Source organism: Natrix helvetica (genome assembly GCF_964273705.1).
Source record: "Natrix helvetica genome assembly, chromosome: 9".
In the NCBI taxonomy this organism is placed as follows: Eukaryota; Metazoa; Chordata; class Lepidosauria; order Squamata; family Natricidae; genus Natrix; species Natrix helvetica.
In genome coordinates, this window is record NC_138560.1 from 3,915,075 (window position 1) to 3,938,899 (window position 23,825).

The 23,825-nt window shown below is 46.1% G+C and overlaps 1 protein-coding gene across 2 annotated transcripts in view; it reads right to left on the reverse strand.

Annotated features, from left to right (window-relative positions):
- Positions 1 to 3,535: 3,535 nt before the first annotated feature.
- BCL3 (BCL3 transcription coactivator) overlaps positions 3,536 to 23,825 on the reverse strand; it is a 26,798-nt gene continuing 6,508 nt past the window's right edge. Inside the window, exons 3-10 of one of the 2 annotated variants that reach the window (XR_014176162.1) lie at positions 22,061 to 22,169; positions 15,483 to 15,684; positions 13,758 to 13,846; positions 12,292 to 12,369; positions 12,022 to 12,189; positions 9,622 to 9,739; positions 4,841 to 8,416; positions 3,536 to 4,773 (exon numbers count right to left, since the gene is read on the reverse strand). Coding sequence is in view for 1 of the 2 variants with exons in the window: in XM_081962368.1 (XP_081818494.1) it covers positions 7,905 to 8,416; positions 9,622 to 9,739; positions 12,022 to 12,189; positions 12,292 to 12,369; positions 13,758 to 13,846; positions 15,483 to 15,684; positions 22,061 to 22,169 (1,276 nt within the window). In the remaining variant the exon portion in view is untranslated. Of the gene's footprint in view, positions 8,417 to 9,621; positions 9,740 to 12,021; positions 12,190 to 12,291; positions 12,370 to 13,757; positions 13,847 to 15,482; positions 15,685 to 22,060; positions 22,170 to 23,825 lie in introns of both variants that reach the window. The other variant, XM_081962368.1, reaches the window with a different exon arrangement.

A 23,825-nucleotide genomic window follows, 5' to 3' on the forward strand; every position in this document is an offset into this window, starting at 1 on the left:
CCACTTCAAATTAGCCACCGGGAGTTACTTTTACACAACCGTGGAAGAGGCGGTCAGCTTGCTCTCTCTCTCAAAAGCCCAGTGGCCTTGCTACAAATGGTACACGGGTCTCCCAAATGTGACCTTGGGGCTTACAAGTAGTGCTCAACTTACGACCGTAATCGGATCCAGAATTTCCATTGCTAAGCAAGCCAGTGGTTAAGTGAGTCACTCTCAAATCGTTGTTAAGGGAAGTCACTCCCGATTTTACAAACTATTTTTTTGGGCCACTGTTGTCAAAGAAATCGCTGCCGTTGTTAAGGGAATCACAAAGTCATAAAGTGAATCCTGGTTCCACATGAACTCGGCTTGCCGGGAGCTGGTTAGAAAGGATTGCAAATGGTTATTATGTGCCTCCAGGAGGCTGCAAGCATCGTAAATACAGCAGTTGCCAAGCGACTGGATTTAATGGTTTTCTTGCAGATGTTTCATGACCAAACTAGGTAACGTCTTTATCTGCAGCACTGATGATGTTACCTAGTTTGGTCATGAAATGTCTGCAAGAAAACGACTAAATTTAGAGAGCACCTCACAGTTCTCCTCCTCCTTCTCCATTCCAGTGGTGGGTTTCAAATTTTTTTAGAACCTCTTCTGTAGGTGTGGCCTGCTTTGTGGGAGTGGCTTGCCAGCCATGTGACTGGATGGGAGTGGCTTGCCCGCCATGTGACCAGGTGGGAGTGGCTTGCCAGCCATGTGACTGGGTGGGCGTGGTCAACTTGTAAAATGTGGTGAAACTCATTTAACAACGCTCTTGCTTACCAACCAAAATGTTGGCTCAGAAACTCTGGCATTTGAAGCACGCAAGTCTTAAAGCTGTCAAGTTACAAGACCCTTGCACCCCTAACCCTTTAGAAAAAAACCCAGGGGTGTTCAAAGTTGACAGCTTTAAGACTTGTGGACTTCAACTCCCAGAATTCCTCCTCCAGTCATGTTGGCTCAGGAATGCTGGCATTGAAGTGTGCAAGTCTTAAAGCTGTCAAGTTACAAGACCCTTGCACCCCTAACCCTTTAGAAAAAAAAACCCTGGGGTGTTCAAACTTGACAGCTTTAAGACTTGTGGACTTCAACTCCCAGAATTCCTCCTCTCGCTCTTCATCTTGATGATGTGGGAGGAGGGAGCTGGAATCGGTTCTAAATGGCACGGTAGATTTGTGGAACCTCTTCTATAGAAGAGGTTAGAACTGTCAGGAACCCACCCCTGCCTTCTAGCACTGAAGATATTACCTAGTTTGGTAATGAAACATCTGCCAGAAAGCCACCAATCTCAGAGAACATCCACAAGCCCATAGTCTTCCTCTTTCTCTTCTTCTTCTTCTTCCTCCTTCTCTCTCCTCCCTTTTGGCATTGATGATGTTATCTAGTTTGGTCATGAAACATCTGAAGAGAAAACAACCAAGCCCAAATATTTTCTTCTATCAGCAGGACATATTTCACTGCACCTGTATAACCAATAGCTCACCTGAGAAACCCACCCTTTATCCATTCTCTTCAATGAAGAATGCAGGGTGTCGTTGTTTACAAACCCGGCAAAGAAATGAAGTGGAGCTACAATAAAATTGAGAAGCCACCTTTCTATTACTGTAACCACCAGGGGGAAATATTGTTCTAGTTTTTCCTATTGTGTACCGTAAACAAGGTGGCTCAGTGGCTAAGATGTTTAGCTTGTCGATCAGAAAGGTTGGCAGTGCGGCGGTTCGAATCCCTAGCGCCTCCTAAGGGAGGGAGCTCCTGTTACTTGCCCCAGCTTCTGCCAACCTAGCAGTTCAAAAGGACGTAAAAAATGCAAGTAGAAAAATAGGAACCACCTTTGGTGGGAAGGGAACAGCATTCCGTGCACCTTTGGCGTTGAGTCATGCCGGCCACATGACCACGGAGACGTCTTCGGACAGCGCTGGCTCTTCGGCTTTGAAATGGAGATGAGCAGAGCCCCCTAGAGTCAGGAACGACTAGGACATATATGCGAGGGAAACCTTTACCTTTACAGTAAAGAGTAGTGTTAAATCTTTTTCCCTGCTCATCCAAATAATTTGCCGAAAATCAATGTGTACGGAGGACGAGATTCATGTGAAATGCGAATTTTTTTCTTTAAAAAGAATTATTACGGTAGGAGAATCCCGGCTTCCCACATTGGGCTAAACCACAATCTACATAGGATTAGGATGGCTTAACATGTGAATGAACTCAGGCGCTGTGGCGTAGGCTGTGTTTACGGTAGTAGCTAAGCCAGTAGGTGTGATCAACCGTTGCCTGGAAATGAAATTTCTCTTGGCTTTCTAATCCTTTTTCTAAAGTTGCTTCACCGCACTTCGCAAATCAACCACACAGACCATAACACAGGCTGACTCACATGTAAATAAATAATTTGTGTCCTAATAAACTGAGGATCCTGTGCAAATGTTTCCCAACTTGGCAGCTTGAAGATGGGTCGACGTCACCTCCCAGAATTTCCCCAGCCATGACTTTATAATAACCATTCTTACCGTGGTTGCCGACTGAATCACCAGGGTCCTTAAGCAAATCTGCAACCATTAAACCAGGGGTGTCCAAACTTGGGAACTTTAAGACTTGTGGATTTCAACTCCCAGAATTCCCCAGCCAGCATGGCTGGCTGGGGAATTCTGGGAATTGAAGTCCACAAGTCTTAAAGTTCCCAAGTTTGGACACCCCTGCGTTAAACGAACGATCCACTTGCAAATTGTAGTCCAATAAGGGTGGCAAATGACAATCGGGTGTGTTACCTCAGGACGCCACAATGAGTGGCGAACCGGGTTGCCAAGCCTCGAATTGCAATCACGTGACCCCCTGAAGGGTGGTGGGATGGTTATAAGTGCGAGAACTGGTTGTCAGTCTGAGGACCAGCACTTTTTCCAGCACTGCTGTAGTGCCAAAGGAAAGGTTGTAAATTGAAGACGGTTTGCAAGTTAACTTCCAATACACTTAAAATACTTTACTATGATTCTTGATGAAAGTATTCTATTTTATTTTTCTTTATGTCTATATTCCATATTCCATATTCTATTCTATTCATTCCATATTCTATTCTATTCTATTCATTCCATATTCTATTCTATTCTATTCTAATTCTAATTCTTCATTCCATATTCTATTCTATTCTATATTCCATATTCTATTCTATTCTTCATTCCATATTCTATTCTTCATTCCATATTCTATTCTTCATTTCATATTCTATTCTATTCTATTATATTCTAATTCTTCATTCCATATTCTATTCTTCATTTCATATTCTATTCTATTCTATTCTATATTCCATATTCTATTCTATTCTAATTCTTCATTCCATATTCTATTCTATTCTATTCTATATTCCATATTCTATTCTATTCTTCATTCCATATTCTATTCTATTCTATTCTATTCTATTCATTCCATATTCATTCCATAGTCCATATTCCATTCCATTCCATTCCATTCTATTCTATTCTTCATTCCATATTCTATTCTATTCTTCATTCCATATTCCATATTCTATTCTATTCTATTCTAATTATTCGTTCCATATTCTATTCTATTCTATTCTATTCTATTCTATTCTATTCTATTCTACAGGGAGCTGAGTTTCTGTCTCCCTTAAGATTTCTCTTTCTCTTTTAGGGGGAAATATTCTGCCTTTTTAATATTTCCTAAAATATTTCCTTCTCCTAGGAGACGGGGATGGGTGCTAACTTTCTTCATCCTCAAGCCTACAAAGGTTGCATTTCCTTAGGACCTTACTGGCAGCAGGAAGATCTTTCTGGGAACCAGGCAGGCCACACAGAGCAGGGACCCCCCCCCCCCAGGAGGAAGCAGCCTGACTGATGGGGATTTGCATGGCAGAGGTATTCAAATGTCTCAAAATGCTGGGGCAAGCATTTGTGCTTGCAGAATGACGCGCAGCCTCCTCAAAAAGAAGCCACTTCCAGCGAATTGTAACAGAGGGTGTGAATTCACAGAAATGCTCTTCTGCTAAACAAAAGAAAAAGAAAAAAGAGAAAACCCCCAAGGTTTCATCATTTCACTCCCCTGAGGCTGCTTTTCTTTTCTCTCCGTAACAAGGAAACACATCTGCACAGCTTTTGAAAGTAGAAAAAAATATATTTTATTGGCAAATTTCAACTATAAACACAAGGATCCCTCCGGTCACTTTTGTTCCAAATGGAAATGATCCGAGGATCTTATTATTATTATTTTTCAAGTAACGATCCCCACCCCATCCAAAGGACAGACACTATTTAATGCCAGGGAAGGGCTACTTAGGGGCCGGAAAAGTTAGTAGTGGCAACCACAACAGAGAACACGGCACTAAATGAGACAAATCCTTGGTCTGTCTAGCCCAGTGATCTCCCAATTTTGGCAACGTTCAGATGTGTGGACTTAGATTCCCAGAATTCCCTAGATGGTATAGTAGCTGGGGAATTCTGGGAGATGAAGCCCATGCATGCTGGCTGGGGGATTCTGGAGCTGAGGTCCATGTGTGCTGGGTAGGGGATTCTGGGAGTTGAAGTCCATACAAGTTGAGTGGTAGGGATTTGGAGAGTTGAAGTCTGTGCATGCTAACTGGGAATTCTGGGAGTTGACATCCAGGCACAGTGGCTGGGGAATTCGGGGAGCTGAAATCCAGGCATGTTAACTGGGAATGCTGGGAATTGAAATCCAGGCGTACTGGCTGTGGAATTCTGGGACTTGAAGTCCACATATTTTAACATTGCACAGATTGGGAATGCTAGACTCTATCTACTGCTACCAAATAGGAATGGCCATCCCATAATAAGGCAATTCTTCACAGGATAAGATGGACAACCCAGTGGTGCCAAAGTGCCAACTGTGCTGAAGGGCCCTTTTTAGCCCCACCTAGAAGGAAGGAGTGTGCGAAGGGAATAGCCAAATCAGCCCAACCATCCATTTCATTGTAACTTAGCCACGGATGAAATTGCTTGGATGAGCAAAGAAACGTCTCGAAGATTCTGGTCCTGTTGCCACGATTCAAACTTTTAGGTACTTTTGGCCCAGATGATTGAGCCTACACCGACAAATTGGGATTCATTTTGGGGAGAAACCCTGGGAGTGGGAAGTGGCAAGAGTCGGTACATTCCAACAACTCTCTTGTCTGTTTATTGACGTTTTTATTTTGACTGATGAAGTTGCTGGGATGAGCCACGTCTCCGATTCACACATTCCATTTGGCAAGATTCAACCTTTTAAGATGTTTTTGGCCTGGATGGTTGAGTCTACGTTGACATGCCTGAGCCACGGTGGCGCAGTGGTCAGAGTGGAGAACTGCAGGCTACTTCTGCTGACTGCAATTTGGCAGCTTGAATCTCACCAGGCTCCAAGTTGACTCAGCCTTCCCTCCTTCCAAGGTCGGTCAAATGAGGATACCCAGATTGTTGGGGGCAAGTGGCTGACTCTGTAAACGGCTTAGAGAAAGCTGTAAAGCACTGCCAAGCGGTATATAAGTGCTATCGCTAAGTGCTATTGCTACATATAACTAGCCACCATTCTCCAAAATCTCAGTTTCCCACAGCTTCCCGGAGACATTGACTCTAGAATCCCCTGCATACAAAAATGGACGCTGTGGTCCAGATGTCACCGACTTTCTACCAGGGTGTCCCTATTTCTCCCGAGTACGGTCATTCCGGGTTTTTTAAAAAAAAATACTTTCCAATCATCGCAACCGCACTGACTCAGAGACTCCAGCTCTCTCCAACTTCCTCCGATGACTAGGATCGAGCCTGGGAGTTTCTGAAATTTCACGGCTTCGAATGCACCCAATATTCCACCTAGCCGGTTTTTGGAAATTCCCCCCAAGTCTCCCCTACTTTTCCAGACGTTTTATCTCTCCGGTCCTTCCCCCTTTCCAATTTCAGGGCAGCCCCACCTTCTTTCTTCAACTTTGCGAGTGACGAAAGAGCTGGGAGAACTGAGAAAGTGAGTCAGCCCGCCCGCCTGGGTCTTCTCGGGAAAAAGATCGACTCTGATAAGAGTTGGCTTCCTCCTGGCTCTGGGTCCATGTGGCTCAGGGCCGTGCAATTCAGAGTCTTGCCATGGGTCGGAGACACAGCCCCACAAATGCTGGCAGCTTTAGCAATTTCACAGAGGACTCACAGAGCGTAGAAAGACAGAGTTGGAAGGGGCCTTAGAGGTCTTCTAGTTCAACCCCCTGCTGACACAGGAGACCCTATACCAGGGGTATCAAACTCGATTTCATTGAGGCCACTTCAGGGTCATGTTTGACCTCGGGGTGTGTGTGTGTGTGTGCGGGCATGGTGGGTGTGGCCAGCTCAACATCACTCATTCCGTTTTCAGCCGCAATGACCTCCTGCAGCCCTCTGCCACCGAGAACAGACTCTGTGTGGCCCTCCTAAGTGTTTTTGCGGGCAGAGTCACCGCAGGCAGGTCCTTCGCTGTTTTCAGGGCAGGCCTGCAGAGGTAGGTTCCTACCTTTGCAGCATTCCCATGATCATGCGGTCGAAATCCGGATGTTTGGCAACTGACTCACATTTATGACGGTTGTAGTGTCCCGGGTGTGTGTGTCACATGATCCCCTTTGGCTGACTTTCTGACAAGCGAAGTCAAGGGGGAAGCCAGATTCACTTAACAACTGGGTTACCGACTTATGAACGGCAAAGATTCGCTTCACGAGAAAGGCTGTAAAATGGAGCAAGAGTCACCGAATAAAGGTCAGCAACAGAACTTTTTTGGGAGGGTCAATTGCAGTCGTAAGTCGAGGACGAACTGTGCACACTCGTGCAATTTGGGGCGCCTTGGGGAGAGCCTCATGGCTGCCAACTCTCACCCCCTCCTTCCCAAACTGCAGACGTCCCTGCACACAATTCAACCTGTAAACAGCCCCCCCAAAACCCCAGAAAAGGTGCCATCATCATATTGCAATCGCTAATACCACACACGCCACAAGGCTTAAATACACGCGGAGCGACCGTGCTAACCTCACTCAAGTTAAATTAATGCCTATTAAATACAAAGAACACCGTCGATTCAAATGGACGTTTACCCCACTTGAGCGACGCTTCCGCCGTTTCGTCAAAAGTCATGTCAGCTGAGGGGAGTGGATTGGGCTTTGAATTTCACCGCTCCCCTTCCTTGTGCTAAAACCTGATTCCTGAACAAAAGATAAAAGCTTCCCTGTCCAGTCGTGTCCGATTCGAGGGCACGGTGCCCATTTCTGTTGCCAAGGGAAGCAGCGTTGTCCAAAGACGTTTTCGTGGTCCGCATAGCTGTACGACAAAGGGTGCGCGGAAGGCTGTTATTTTCCCAACCAAGTGGTACCTCTTTATCTACTCGCATTTGCATGCTTTCGAATTGCTAGGTGGGCAGGAGCTGGAACCCGTCAGTTTTCCAGCTGACAAACTCTGTGTCTTTAACCCCTGTGCGCCATTCCCTGAACACTCACTCCCGAATTGCTCCAACCCAGATTCTGCTCAGACAGTGGTGCGAGATACGTTCCAAGAGATTGGGAGAGAAGGAGATGTCGCTGGATCAAGAAGGCCATTGTTGGGTTTTTGACGTTTGAAGGGTCATCTCAGGCTGGCTGGGCTCTGCTACATCATCATTTTAATGACCCCATAATCCCTTGTAGGGTAGAGTCTGGGCAACTGAACGGAGCTGAGTGTTTACTGGCCGGATGCCGTCCCTGTTGCCAGTGCGGAGTTATATTCAGCAGATGTATTCTCAACGTGCTGGGCTTTGCTACATGTCGTTTCAAGTCTGCAGCAAAGATTAAGAAATGTCAGGCTGGAAACCCACGGCAGAAGCAATGCCTTGACTCACTCTTCTGCCTTGTGAAATGGCCCTTGGGAAATCTTCCTGTCCCACAAAGCAGCCGAAGACCTCCGGACTTCCTCTCATCAGCTGTCACCAGGGCCACCCTCACCGCTGTGCAGCCACGGCCCTTCGCAGCTGAGAACCGCCGGGCCTTCCGAGTCCAGTAGCCTCTGTGACTGGTCCATCCCTGGGTACCTCATGGACATCCGATTGGCCAGGGTCCTCGGGGGCATGGCTATGACCGATTGGCTCAGGCCTATCGGAAGCAACTGGAGAGGGTGGGAGGAGGAGACGTGAGGGCTGGGAGGAGAAAAGGGGTACAAGACAGTGTGGAAGGCGGGATCAGTCAGGTTCTCGTGATGGAGAACCTTGGAGGATCTTGGGAAGCTCATCGGCTCCTCCAGGGTGGATGAATGGGAACTTCTGTCCAATTCCATGCCAGGCAATGGGGCAGACGTCGAAGGTCCATTCATCACGATAATGCTTTCTGGCCTCACGGTGGCTGTGTTGGGAGAATGGCCTGCTCTGTGAGGCTTTGGCGTCTGATCAGGGCTGGGGTTGGTGGAGCAGGAGTCAGGTGAAGCATGGAGCACATCTGAAGGGAGATAAAAGCACTGTTAGAAGAGCGATCCATTGATTAAATAGATACCGATTAAATTTTATGGGCTGGGTTGAGGTAGGGCAGGGGTGTCGAACCTTGGGGACTTTTAAGACTTGTGGACTTCAACTCCCAGAATTCCCTTGTGAAGACTTGTGGACTTCCCTTGAATTCCCTGGTGAAGACCTCTGGACTTCAACTCCCAGAATTCCCTTGTGAAGACTTGTGGACTTCCCTTGAATTCCCTGGTGAAGACCTCTGGACTTCAACTCCCAGAATTCCCTTGTGAAGACTTGTGGACTTCCCTTGAATTCCTTGGTGAAGACCTCTGGACTTCAACTCCCAGAATCCCCTTGTGAAGACTTGTGGACTTCCCTTGAATTCCCTGGTGAAGACCTCTGGACTTCAACTCCCAGAATTCCCCAGCCAATGTTACTGGCTGGGGAATTCTGGGAACTGAAGTCCACAGGTCCTAAAGTTGCCAAGGTTGGACACCTCTGAGATGGACGAAGGATTTACCATGCATTAAATTGGAATTAATGAATGCATCTCATTCTTGGGAGCAAATTGTTTTGAGGAACATCAGCTTTAGCCATGTTTCTTCCTCTCATACTTGTTCCCACTCGTGGACAAGCCGGATTGGCATGGTTCAGGAGCAAAATAGAATCTTTTCTCCTTCCTAAATTCTAAGCTCCAAAATAGAGGGAGTCCTCTACTTACGACCACAATTAGCAGAACCTCGTTGCTAAGCAAGATGGCTGCTAAGTGACTCATGTCCAGTTTTGCAATCTGTGGGGTTGCTTCTTTAAACCACCGTACTTGCGTGAATCACTGCAGTGGTGAAGTGAACCATGCCATCGTTAAATGAATCCAGGGTTCATTTAACGACAGCATGATTGACTGACTTTGCTTGTTGGAAAGCCAGCTGGGAAGGTCACAAATGAAGATCACGTGACCTCAGGATGTTGCAAGTATTCCCAAATGCATGCCGGTTGCATGGGCCCGAATTTTGACTGTGATGATTGTAAGCTGGTCATAAGTTCCCTTTTTTCAGGATGGTTGTAACTTCGAATGATCACTAAATGAATGGTTGTAAGTCAAGGACCGACTTCCCTTCCCACCCGGTTTTTAATCGAGACCAAGCAGGCAGTTGAAGCATGGCATGAAATCCAGGCTGCCTATTTGGGGAGGAAGTTACTTACGGCTGTGGGTCCGAAGGCCAGGAGAGCTCGCAGCGCTGACTGTGGGGGACGAGCCATCATGGCTGCTTTCGGGATGCGGGATAGGCCGAACAGCCTTTCCTCTCAGGATGTCGATCGCCTGGAGATCAGAAAGTGGAGGAGAGGGTGACATGTTGTGCTGTTTCTACCGAAAAGACTGTATCTGGGCTCCCAGTCGCCATCGCTAAGTGAATTACCACAGGTTCCTTAAGCGTGAGGTCACGTGGCCGCACCTTCAACCTCCCGCAGGCTTCCCCATTGACTCCGCTTATCGGAAGCTGGCAGGGAAGGTCAGAGCGGGTGATCCTGTGATTGCAAAACGTTGCAATGTTGTAATTGCGTACCGGTTGCTGCGTGCCCAAATTGCGATTCTGTGATCACGGGGGTGTGGTTGTATGTGTTATAACAATCACAACAATCACAACTAGGAGGACCCATGGTGAGTTCCTCCGGTTCGAGCAGTCATGGAACAAGTTAATTTACGGGTAACCTTTAACCCTTCGGTTTTCCAAGGCTTAAGAAAAGTAGCCACAGATAATAAGGATCTAAATTTTGAGTAAATTTAAGTAGAATTGAAGGTAATAAGGTAAGGAGGGGAGGGCCCTCATCTTACGACCAGAATTGGAACCAGAATCTCGGTTGCTAAGGAAGTTAATATTTAATTGAGTTGTGCCTGGTTATACGACCTTTTTTTTTTTATTCGGTTGTTCAGCGAATCACCACAACTGTGAAGTGAATCTCACGGTCGTTAAATGAATTGCGCTTCTGCCACTGACGTTCCTTGTCAGAACCTGCCTGGGAAAGTCGCAAATGGTGATGACAGAGCCCTGGGATGTTGGAAATACATGCCAGGCACCTGAATGTGACTGTGGGAGCGCTGTGACAGTTGTAAGTGCGAGGACCGGTCGTAAGTCACATGTTTCAGTGCTGTTGTAAGTTTGGACGGTCATTAATTGAATGGTTGCAAGTCAAGGGCTATTTGTTGTGGCCCGCTGCAGCGTTCCCCCACGGTCACCTGATCACATTCGGCCTGTTGGCAACTGACTCACATTTACGACGGTTGCCGTGCCCCTGGGTCATGTGTGATCCCTTCTGACAAGCAAAGTCAGTGGTGGAGCCAGATTCATTTAACAACCATGTTACTCATTTAACAACCGTAGCGCTTCGCTTAACAACTGTGGCGAGAAAAGTGGGCAAAACTCACTTAACGTCTCGCTTAGCCACAGGCATTTTGGGCTCAGTCGTGGACGTTAAGTCCGAGGACTGCCTGTAATGAACCATTCTGTGGGGGGAATTCACCTACGAAAGCTCCAGTCCATTTACACCAAAGATGCACCTCTGGTATCCCTCTGTTGTTAACTTTGAGGAAACGGTTTAACCAGTCCGACCTGAATGACGTCCCTCCCCTTGTAAACAGCACTTTCTGTTCCTCTCCTTTGTCCCAGAGAGAAAATAATTGCTTTGCCTCTCTCGTGAAGCCCTTGTCCATTGGTCATTAAGCAAACCTGGCTTTCCCCATTGACCTTGCTTGTCAAAAACTGGCTGGGAAGATTGCAAAGGACAATCACACAATCCTAGAACTGTGATGGCTAACCAGTTCCCATGCGCAGAGCTGCCAGAAGAAAACAGCAGCTCAGAAATCGGCGTTAACTTGGGAGTAAAGCCACAGGTGGACAGTGAATGGCCCGTCCCGTAGGAAATAAAAGAGGGGCAAAACGGAGGGGGCTTTTGCACGAAACAATTCATTCGTTCGTTCATTTGTTTGTTTCAGGAGTGTGAAGATCTGTCCGTGAATTTCAGAGACTCTGTGCCAAGTCTTTCCTTGCACTGCACTGCGTTTGGTTTGCTACTCTTTAGCTGTGTTGTGTGTTAAACTGAGAATATTGACAACTGGCTGACTGAACCGTGTATGACTTGGACTGTAAACTGAACTCTGAATACCTCTATATTTCTACATAGTAAACTACTATATTTTTATACTATTCAGTTGTCTCTGTATGCTGGTTTGTGCGTGTTATTCCATATCACTCTCATTACGCTTCTCTGCATACTCGCTCTTCTAACGGGGAGCTTAATTACTTAACAATACTTACATGGCAGCTTTCCAAGATAGATAAGGTCTGTGGTCATAAATTCACCTTTGAAAGACTGTTTACCAGGCCTTGGCTGAATGTGAATGAGAGGAATTCACATTCGTTTCATAAAAGGGGTTTTGTCGGGACCAGGAATCTACTTCGTGCTTTTTGGGGAAGCCTCGGTCAGAACAATGTCACTTTTTCCACTGCCGTTGTAACTTTGAACAGTCTGTTGTAAGTCGAGGACTACCTGTACTTGTAGTTCTTAATCAGACGTCTGCAAATTCACCCCGTAGTATCAGCTTACCTTTTTATTCTTTGCTACCATCAAGGCAGTGTCGTTGTGGTAATTTTTCAGACTGCCATCCGCCCCGTTCCTCACCAGAAGCCGCAGCATGTCTAACAGACCCCTTCCGCTAGCCGTGTGGAGTGCCGTATTGCCCCCGTAGGATTGGGCGTTCACGTTGGCTCCATGCTGTAAAATGGGTACAACACACACACACACTTTAAGGATCCACAACCCAAAGGTTAAAGGCTAAAAAGAGGATTTTTCCCAAGAAGGGCAAACCATCCTTACCTCTAGTAGCAACTCCACCATATCCAAATTATTGTTCTCCACAGCATGAAGTAGTGGAGATCGGCCACTCTTTATGTCCTACAAGCAAGAGTCAATCAGGGTTGGTTACAACTGGCATTAGGTTGGGAAGATTAATTGCATTTACAATTCCGAGATCATGATTATTTCCTTTTTCTCCATTTCCTCTTTAAAAAACAGTAGTTAACATTAGTACAGCCTTCTGTGATGCTCTGAATTCCCATACAAACAGTGGGGAACATTTTTGGAAACCAATAATTCTGAAACAGGTAACACATTAGGCTCTCTTAAATTCTCAGGGAAAAAATAATATTGTTGCTGTATTACAATGTAATTGTGTTGCACAGCAAATTCCCAATCCTGCCCACTAGCAATTTAATTCAAATTAATTAACTCCTCATCAAAAAATAATTCAAAGCTCTGAAGTCTGAATTCCCGTAGAAACAGTGGGGAACACTGTTGGAAACCAGTAACTCTGAAACAGATAACATGGTTTCAGGGCCACTTAAATTCTTATAGAAAAGCCCAATGATTTTGCTATATTCCAATGGAATCCTATTGTATTATGCACTGTTGTACTAGTCTAGTGGAAGATGCAAGCTTGCAGAGAGGTAAACGTAACAAAAGTGAAGAGCTAACTTGAAAGGAAAGGGTGTAACTTTATTGCAAATTCGTTAATCCTTCATAAAAAAATTATCAAAATAAGATGGCAACACACCAAAATGCAGCTACTCAAATCTATCTTGAGCCTTTTTTGGTGGGGTGGGGGGGGGTCTGTTTTCCTCCTTAAGTCCTTTCCTCTGTCTACTCAAACATTTCCTATTAAAATTCCAATCCTTTAAACAAATCAGTTGTTTAAAATTGTAACATCCTCTTCCACAACCTCTTTCCTGGAATGAAAAATGAATTCTTCCCCTGCTTATTCATTTAACGTTCTTTTTGTTTACTTTTGTAAAAGAAACTTTCCCATAAATCAGAATGCCTCCTAAGTTTCCTTTAACCATCCTGAGTTTCCCTAATACAATTATTGCAAAATATTGTGTGGATTTACGGTTCATCAACAGGTCTCTACATTTCAATCCTTAATTATTCATCGCTTGTAATCAATTGCAGAGATCAGTGAAGTTTTCATGCAATTTCCCCAATCCATTTCCTCCTTCCCACACCGTCAAAATGAACAATACCCAATATCTGTAAGAGATGACCAGGCTGAGCCCGAGGGAGGCGTCAAACGCGTCATAAGTCACCAGTCCCTGCATGCCCGCAAGAGATCTAAATCCACCCCACCTTGAATGCCTCTCTTATCTCCCGCTCATTTTCCTAAATGGACAGTTGGCCGGATTCTTGTAGAGAGCTTAGGTTTGCAATAAATCTTTACACTCATTGAACTGCCTGACTCTCCCGATTTCCCGGGCGCTTGACAATATCCTCTTGAACTTTGTGCTTACCACAGCATCTACATCTGCCCCATGATCCAGCAAAGCAAGAACGATGTCGCGGCTTGAAGATGCAACAGCTAGGTGCAACGGGGTAAAACCTAGTCAGAGAGAAAAAGGGGAAGACAATAGGGACATTTCAAAAAGGGGAAAAAAGAACCCAGTTCTTGCCCATTTTGTCAATTACAGGGAGCCCTCGGCTTACGACCACAAATGAGCCCAACATTTCTGTTGCTAAGTGAGGCAGCTAAGTGAGTTTGACTCCATTTTTACAACCTTCCTTGCCGCAAGTTGTTAAGTGGATCACTGCACTTGTGAAACGAGGGACACGGCTGTTAAGTGAACCTGCTGACCTTGTCGATCAGAAGGTTACAAAAGGGGATGATAAGACCTCAGAATTCTGCAACCGTCATAACTTTACTTACTTACTTTTATTGGATTTGTTAACCGCTCCCTCTCCCCTAGGGGACTCGTAAATATGAGTCAGTTGCCAAGCGGCTGAATTTCGATCACATGACCATGGGGATGCTACCACAGTGGTGCGAAAAATAGTCCTAAATCACTTTTTTCAGTTCTATTGTAACTTTGAACAGTCACTAAGCAGACTGTTGTAAGTTAAAGCCTATCTGTAATCCCATTATGAAAAAAGGAAGAGCAACTAGTTTATAGGATTTTGATGTTAACTACCGTGTTTCCCTGAAAATAAGACAGGGGTTTATTTTCTTTTGACCCCCAACATAAGCACTTGGCCTTATTTCCAGGGAGGTCTTATTATTTTTGAGGCTCCTTAACGGCAGTTCGCGGCCCGCAGATCATCTGATCCAGAGAGGGTCAGAAGTTGTGTCTCTGTTTCTGGCAAACACTCTTGCCAGCCCTGGCTTCGCTGGGCCTAATGCTCTTTTTGCGGCCGACACTAAGAGAAGGGGCGCGAGAGCGAGGGTTTGCAGGAGCGGCCTCCGCGAGGCCGTTCTGCATGGGGAGGGCTTATTTTAGCGCATGCGCTCAAAAGCCCAAGGTCTTATTTTTGGGGAAACAGGGTATCTGCTTTAGCATTTTGTATTTTATTCTGTAACCTAATAAAATGGTTTTAAGAAAAATAAAAAGAGTTATCTGCTGTGTTGCAATATTTTCGGGGAGGGCTTATTTTCAGGGGAGGGCTTATAAGCCTGATTGGGCTTATTATCCAGGGAGGTCTTATTTTTGGGCGGAAACAGAGTAGTATCTCAAGGAATAATTTTGAATATCATATTCCGGGTACAAAACCAGATCGCCGTGTTTCCCAGATCACAGGAAGACAGTACAGATAGCTCGTGACTTATCACAAATGAGACTCGAATTTCAATTGCTAAGCCAGGCGGTTGTTGAGCGAGTCACACTCTAATGTGTGACCTTTTTTTGCCACTGTCGTAAAACGAAATACATGGTTGCTAAGCGAATCCGGCTCCCCTCCCCCAATGACTTGCTCATCGTAAGCTGGCTGGGAAGGCGGCAAAGAGCGATGTTGCAATTGTTGTACCCATACATGTGCCCAAATTTTGATGGCGTGACTTCACGGGATACCACGATGGTTGTTAAGTGTGAAGACCGGTCATAAAGCCTCTTCTTTCAGTGCCCTTTCGACCGGTCGGTAAACGAACGGTTGTAAGTCGAGGACTCTACTGCAAGCTCTGAAATGGTCTGGAATTTTTGAATTCTCTTATTTTATCATGTCAACCTGATTAGATCTCCATTGCTCACCCTCGAAATTCCGGGCCTCGAGATCCAGCGTGGCGGGACGTCCCTCCAACAACTCCTGCAGGCAATGGAAGCTGTTGTGTTCGCAAGCCAGGTGCAGAGCGGTTTGTCCATGCCGGTCCAGGACCATGGGGGATGCGCCATGGGACAGTAGCAGCTTCACCAGGGAAGGCTGAGCTATGATGACCGCCAAGTGTAAAGGGGTCTGGGAATGGGAGAAGGAAAAGAGGCTGATCACTGCCAGGGAATACGTAAAGATTCTCTCTCTCTCTCTTTCCTTCCTTCTTTTCTACCTTCCTTCCTTTCCTTCCTTCGTTTTTTCTAAAATTAACTCAAGGTGGCGAACATATCCAACCCTTCCTTCCTTCCTTCCTTCCTTCCTTCCTTCCTTCCTTCCTTCCTTCCTTCCTTCCTTCCTTCCCTACCTTTGTTTTTTCTAAAATTAACTCAAGGTGGTGAACATATCCAACCTTTCTTTCTTCTTTCTTTCTTTCTTTCTTTCTTTCTTTCTTTCTTTCTTTCTTTCTTACTTTCTTACTTTCTTTCTTTCTTTTTCCTTCCTTCCTTCCCTCCCTTCCTTCCTCACCTTTGTTTTTTCTAAAATTAACTCAAGGTGGGGAACATAGCCAACCCTCCTTCCTTCCTTCCTTCCTTCCTTCCTTCCTTCCTTCCTTCCTTCCTTCCTTCCTTCCTTCCTTCCTTCCTCTCTTCCCTGCCCTTCCCTTCCTTCCTCACCTTTGTTTTTTCTAAAATTAACTCAAGGTGGGGAACATATCCAACCCAACTTCCTCCCTTCTATTTTCCCTAAAACAACAACCCTGTGAGGTGGGTTGGGCTGAGAGAAAGGGACTGAAGTCACCTGCCTGGCTTTTTCATGCCTAAGGCAGGACTAGAATTCATCGTCTCCTGATTATTGGCCCAAAGTCACCCAACCTGCTTTCATGTCTAAGGTGGGACTAGAACTCACTGCCTCCTGGTAATTGGCCCAAAGTCACCCATACGGCTTTCATGCCTAAGGCAGAACTAGAACTCCCAATCTTCCAACTTTCTACTCTGGTGCCTTAATGGCAGCTAAATTTACGGTATTCAGTTAAAGCCCCTGGGTTTTCTGTAAGGGGTTTATTTATACCCACCCACACCAGATGCACCTTGATACCCTCAGACCTGTCTAGAATTTTTACTAAAACTTTTAAACCGGATTAAAAATAAGTAATGCAAAGTAATCTAACATTAAGTAAGAAAAAAGGAAAGAAAGAAATTTTAAAAAGAGAAAAAGTGCAAGGAAAGGGGGTGGGGGAATTCTGTTTTAATAAAGAATAACAAGAGTTGGAAGGGACCTTGGAGGTCTTCTAGTCCAACCCTCCTGCTCAGGCAGGAGACCCTATACCATTCCAGACAAATGGGTGTCCGATCTCGTCTTTAAAATCTCCAGTGATGGGAGTCCCCACAACTTTTGGAGGCAAGCAATGAATAGATTAATTGCAAATTAATTGGTTAATTGCAAAGATGGTTTGCCACCCAGTGCCCACTTGCTCAGATGCGCGGCCATAACAAAACGTTAATAAAATAAAATAAACATCTCAATCCAAATCTAAATTCAGCCCCTGGAATCAAACATGCTGAATTCAAGATTTCCGCTGCAGGAACATGCGTTTTCATGTGCAGCGTCTCGCCACACTTGAAGGGGTGGAGAAAGCTGTTTGGGGCTACCGGGGTCATTTCTGGGCAACGGCTGCGCTTTGCAGAGGAAGTCAACACACAACAAAAACCGAGGCGCCCACAAAGGCAGAGACCACTGCCCTCGCTGCTCTTCCCTGGAACCGGGGCCACGCCGTTGCCCGGCAGCACCTCGGCTTCGTCTCAACGGCTCTTACTCACCCAATTCGGAGGAAACCAGCTGAGTTCCTATGATCAAACCGCATCCCTTACTTACACCTGCATGCATTCATGCAGCCGGAGGCTTCTCAGAAAAGGGGGGGGGGGAGAGGGCTTATAAGCAAGGTTTATAAGAAACAGAGAAGGAAATGATGGAAGGGGGGGGGGTGGAATGGGGACCCACGTGGGGACAGGCGAAGCCCAAAGACGTAGCAAAGGCTACCCCTTCCCAGTAAGGTAGCCAGCGTGCAGGAAATGCAGGCAGGCTTCTGCCAGTAAGGCACAGCTTGCCCTTGCAGACAAAATTGCATTCAGTCATGCATGCATTTACTGATAATAAATGAAACTTATGAAATGAATGAAGCTTGATTTGCCATCCATCTCTCTGGACAGCTCCACAACATAAAAAAGATTGAAACCACCATGAAAATCATCAATTGTAAAAGCAACAACAGCCCACCACACGTTTACGGAAGTTAACAAAATGCAAGGAGTTCCTCGCTCAGCGACCATCATGAGTCACTTGGTCATTAAACGGAGCGGCCACCAAGAGAAAACTTTATGATTTTCAGATCTGACTTCAGATTTTTTTTTCCTTTGACAGATCCAGGAAGGTTGTAAATGCGAGGAATCATTGCAGTTTTATTTTCTTCCCCGCTGTCAGGATTGTTTGTTTGTTTGTTTGTTTAGTGAAGCATGAATTAGAGAACCGATAGAAGTATCGACATGGTTATTAATACATGAAATGTATACGGATACAAGGGAATATTAGGACAGGGAGGGTAGGTAAGCTGGTACGCTTATACAGCCCCCTTAAAGACCTCTTAAGAATGGGGTAAGGTTGCCAAAGGAGATGGTCACTAAGTGAGGACTAGTTTGTTTCCAAATCCAGGGACCATGTGCTGTTTAGGAATTATACTTTACTGGGCATTTTTTTTTAAAGATAGGAGTGAGACTAGGGAAGCAGACTAGCAAAACACAGAGTCATTTTCTCTGCTTCCCCCTGGCTAGCTGGGGAATTCTGGGAGTTGGAGTCCACACATCTTAAAGTTGTAAAGGTTGAGGAACACTCAAAAGAAAAAATAAAACAACTAAGAAAGTCCAGTTGCTTCCTGAAAAAAGCACCTTTGGGACAACCACGACCTGGATGACGGAGGATCTCTACAGACTTTTAGCTACACAATTTGGGACGAACCCCCTTGGAATGGTGTGGGAGCAGGAATGGATTTCGAGAGGAAAAATGGCAGACTACAGGGACCAGGAGAATTACTCAGGTGACACTGAGGACACAGACAAACCTCCAAGTGGCCTCAAAGACCCTCTAAAAAGGATGCAAATGACCAGCTGTCTGCAAAGAGCATCAATCCTTCCATTCCCCACCATCCAGTCCGAGCTGAAGAAGCCTCTTGGAGGAGAAGAATAACGTCTTCAGAAGAAAAAAACAAGAACGTCCAGTTGCCTCCTGAAAAAGCATCTTTGGGACAACCGTGACCTGGATGACGTGACCTGGATGACGGAGAATCTCTACAGGCGTTGAGGAGCACTGGTCTACACCTCCAAAGATCAGAACTGTGCAAGCCATGGGATTCCCTACAATACTCTTTAGAAAGTGGAAAGTTGAACTTCAAAGAAGCAGGAAAGGATGAGTCGGCCTTCGACCTTTGATGTCAGGAGACGACTTCCCCATGGGGGGGCCCAGGAAACAAATCAATGGATCGTCTCAACTCAACCGTTCTCACACCAGGCACAAAAGACCAGGCTCAAATTATTCTACTTTGAGCACCTTATAGGAACAATAGCACTTAGATAATGGAGAAGGCAGTGATTCTCACTCAGGCAGTGGGGTGGGATGGGACATAAAGTCATCACAAAGGCTTGAAGAAATATTATTTAGGTTGAGAACCACTGGTATAATGCATCAAGGAATGGCGTAGATTAGAATCCCTTGCTTGAGCAAGGGGTTGGACTAGACGACCTCCAAGGTCCCTTCCAACCCTGTTGCTCTATGCGCAAAACGAAGACGTCAGAAGACAGCCGCGAGCTGTGACCCCAATTTCCTCCTGTCTCACTGCTAGTTCGGTGCTTCTAATCCAGCTTTGCTGACCATGAAGCAAGTTCTCTTGAGCAATAGTTTGAGGAAGTGACTCTTGAGTTTTTGCCACCAGCAGATCAAGGGAAAGTCCCAGGGTGGAGAGAGAGGAGTGGGGGGAAGGGAGCACAGAGTCCAAGTGATTGCCAGGAACTACTAAGCCAACAATGTGTGCTCTCCGTCCGGTCCAAAAAGTCAAGAAGAAGAGGGATGGCAAGGACGCCATCGAAGTGACAAAGGGGCAGGGTCAAAAAGTGAAGATGGCGGTCGCCGTGAGGCCATTGAAGCTCAGGGCATGATGAAATAAGTCAAAATGGGGGTTACAAGAAGGCAATCAAGGCTCCAGGGAAGAGTCAAAGAAATCAAAAAGGTGGATGCCATGAGGCAACCAAAGCGCCAGCCATGGGTCAAAATAAAATGGCGCTCACCACAAGGCAATAGAAACTCAGGGCATGATAAAATAAGTCAAAATGGCAGTTACAAGGAGGCAATCAAGGCTCCAGGGAAGGGTCAAAGAAGTCAAGATGGCAGTCGCAATGAGGCAATCAAAGCTTTCGGGAAGGGTCAAAGAAATCAAAATGGCGGACGCAATGTGGCAATCAAAGCTCCAGAGAAGTGTCAAATAAGATGGCGGTCACAATGAGGGAATGAAAGCTTTCGGGAAGGGTCAAAGAAATAAAAATGGCGGTCGCAATGAGGTAATCAAAGCTCTAGAGAAGGGTCAAATAAGATGGCGGTCACAATGAGGCAATGAAAGCTTTCAGGAAGGGTCAAAGACATCAAAATGGCGGATGCCATGAGGCAATCAAAGCTCCAGAGAAGGGTCAAATAAGATGGCGGTCACAATGAGGCAATGAAAGCTTTCGGGAAGGGTCAAAGACATCAAAATGGCGGTCGCAATGAGGCAATCAAGGCATAGGTCGAGTAAGTCAAGTCTATCTGCTCTAGAACAGCCTCTAGTACACAATTCCTACTCAGCTTCTGCTTTGAGAAGATCAACTGTCTTGTGTAGAACCGATTTCCCTGTCTCAGAAGGGAAATCACAGAATTATAGGGCTGCAAGGGACCTTGGAGGTCTTCTATTCCAACCCCTGCCCCAACATTTATGTCTCTAAGTGAGACAATCGTGACATGTGTTTCCTCCCCTTTTACGGCTCTTTTTTTGGGGGGGCACAATTAAGTTCACGGCAGTTGTCGAGTAAGTACCACGGTTGTTAAGTGAATCAGATTGACTTGGCTCTTCAGAAGGACACAAAAGGGGATCACGTGACTCCCCTCCCCCCAAGAAGACATGGCAACCGTCATAGGTACGAGTCAGTTGCCAAGGGTCTGAATTTTGATGACCTGACTGCTACAATGATGCTACAAACGGTTGTAAATGTGAAAAACAGCCATGTCACTTTTTTCCCCCAGTGCTGTTTGGTCATTAAGCGAGCTGTTGTAAGTCAACGATGATCTGTCTACCGTTCTGGACAATTACACCACCTTGAACAAATCTTTACTTGAAACCCTTTTCTTGATGGAGTACCTACAACGTGGGAAGGCAAGCTGTTCGACTCCTTAATCATTCTCATTATCAGGAAATTCCTCCTCATTTCCAGCTCCCACCAGTCTTGCTCCAACAACTTCCCCGTTTCTTCCTTGCACTGGTTCCCAGTTTCCGTTTGGAAAACCACCATCTGGCGCCAGAGGAAGCCGCAACCCGCCCTCTCCGTGTTACAGAAATTCAGCCCACTGGCTTCAATTTACCTACAAGCTCTGACGCAACTTTTCCTTGAAGGGTGGGGCACCAGGAAAAAAGCGGCATGCCAAAGCCGCACCCCACAATAGTAAATCTCCTTCAGCTGCCTCTCTGCTCCTGTGCATTCAAGCCTATCTTCTCAGGCTTAAGGGCTAGAAACTTGCTTTCATTTAAATCAATAGCAGCGGCTTTCTGTTTGGGTCACGTACTTTGAGGAGCCCTTCCTCCCTTAGACCAGGAAGGGTTGCAGAGCAGGGTTACACCCCATGCAAGGAAACCCCAGGTTCAAAATATCCCATCTCATTAATGAAGAACCTGTGCAAGGACGACATTATCTTAACTTAGAGTAAAGGTAAAGGTTCCCCTTGCACATATGTGTGCTAGTCGTTCCTGACTCTAGGGGGCGGTGCTCATCTCTGTTTCAAAGCCGAAGAGCCAGCGCTGTCTGAAGACGTCTCCGTGGTCATGTGGCTGGCAGGACTCAATGCCGAAGGCCCACAGAACGCTGTTCCCTTCCCACCAAAGGTGGCCTCTATTTTTCTACTTGCATTTTTTACGTGCTTTCGAACTGCTAGTTTGGCAGAAGCTGGGACAAGTCACGGGAGCTCACGCGGTGCTAGGGATTCAAACCGCTGAACTGCTGACCTTTCTGATCGACAAGCTCAGCGTCTTCACCACTGAGCCACCGTGTTTACGGTACACAATAAGAAAAACCAGAACAATATTTCCCTTAACTTAGCATGAGATAAAAAGCTGCCCAGAAACTCCCTGAGATGGGAGGTGCAGATTAGAAAAACCCACTCCTTGTATGTCACCTGCACCCACACCAACTCATCCCTCTGCAGGAGGCGCATCCTACACAACGGCTGCACTCACCTGTCGTAGGTTGTTGAAAATATCCAGGTCCCGCTGTCCATGGTGGAAGAGAATCACCAGATGCTGAGCGGCCAGCAGGTTTCCCTGAGCGACAGCAATGTGGAGTGGCCTGCAAGAGAGCAACGGTCGTGTTCAGTGACCCCTCCCCAGCTCTTTAGACCTTCACCTAACGGGGGGGAGGGGGTTTCCTCGGTGCTCTCTGAGCTGGATGGCTTTCTTGCAGACGTCTCATCACCCAACTAGGTAACATCATCAGTGCTAGAAAGAAGTGGGGTTTGCTCTGTTTATATACTAATAGTAGCTTGCACTATTAGTGTTAGTGTGGGTGGTTCCTTGATTAGGTGATAGAAAATAGATAGATAGGTAAGATAGATAGATAGATAGATAGATAGATAGATAGATAGATAGATAGAGATAGAATATAGTAGATAGATAGATAGATGATAGATAGATAGAGATAGATATAATATAATAGATAGATAGAATATAATAGATAGATAGATAGATAGATAGATATAGATAGATAGATAGATATAATATAATAGATAGATAGATAGATAGATAGATAGATAGATAGATAGATAGATAGATAGATAGATAGATAGATAGATAGATAGATAAAATATAGTAGATAGATAGATAGATGATAGATAGATAGATAGATAGATAGATAGATAGATAGATAGATAGATAGATAGATAGATAGATAGGATGGAGGCAGGCAGGCAGGCAGGCAGGCAGAGATGTGGATTTCATCTTCCAGAATTCCCTAGCCACTCTCTTTAAAACGCACGGACTTCAACTCCCAGAATTCCCTAATCCCCGCGCTCTTTTAAGATGTGTGGACTTCAACTCCCAGAATCCCCCAGGCTTTAAGGCACCTGGGACTTGCTGGCTGGGGACTTCTGGGAGTCAAAGTCCCTACCACCGCTGAGGTTTGAAAAACACAGTTCAAGGGTTTCTCGCCTGCCGAGACAGCTGTCAAAATTTTTTGCAAAGGGGAGCTCAAAGAGGACCTCCCTCCCCTCCTCCTCCTCCTCCTCCTCCTCCTCCTCCTCCTCCTCCTCCTCCGCTATGTGTTTTGCTCACAGATGAGTCCCTGCCCTCAGGGCCCTAACCACACTTCCGGGCGTGGGACAGCACTCTCTCTCCCCACTCCGCCCCCCCCCCAAGGTCATGCCGCATCTTGTGATTTCACAAAAACCTCTCCGGCACTCCGTTTACAATAAAGTGAAACTGTTTTTTTTTTCCCCCCTGCTGCCGGAGCCCCATTCACAGCAGTGGGAAGGGCTCCCCAGACAAAGGCTTCCAGTAAGAACCAACGGCTCTCTCGACGGCGACCTTTGCTTCCTGCCTCACCAGCAGCTTCCTCACCGGAGCAGCCGAGCCGAGCAAACCCCCCCCCACCCAACCCTCCACCACCACCACCACCACCTCCTCTACCCCAGGAAGGTTCGCCGGGATTCTGCCTCCCCTGGCCGATGGCCTTCCTTCCCTGGCAGACAGATTTGCCTCTGGAATTCTGCAGGGCAGGAGGGGAAGGAAAAGTGTGTCTCTCTGTGTGTGTGTGATTGTGTGTGTGTGTGTGTGTGTGTGATTGTGTTTGTGTGTGTCTTGGCAAGAGAGACACACACCCCCGCCCTGCCTTCAGGGCCAACCAACACCCTTTGCCCCATTCCTGTAAAAGGAGCAAAAGTTGCCAAGGGTAACTTACGTAGCAGGGAGGAAAAAATAAAATGAAAATAAAAAACAAAAAAGCGCCAGC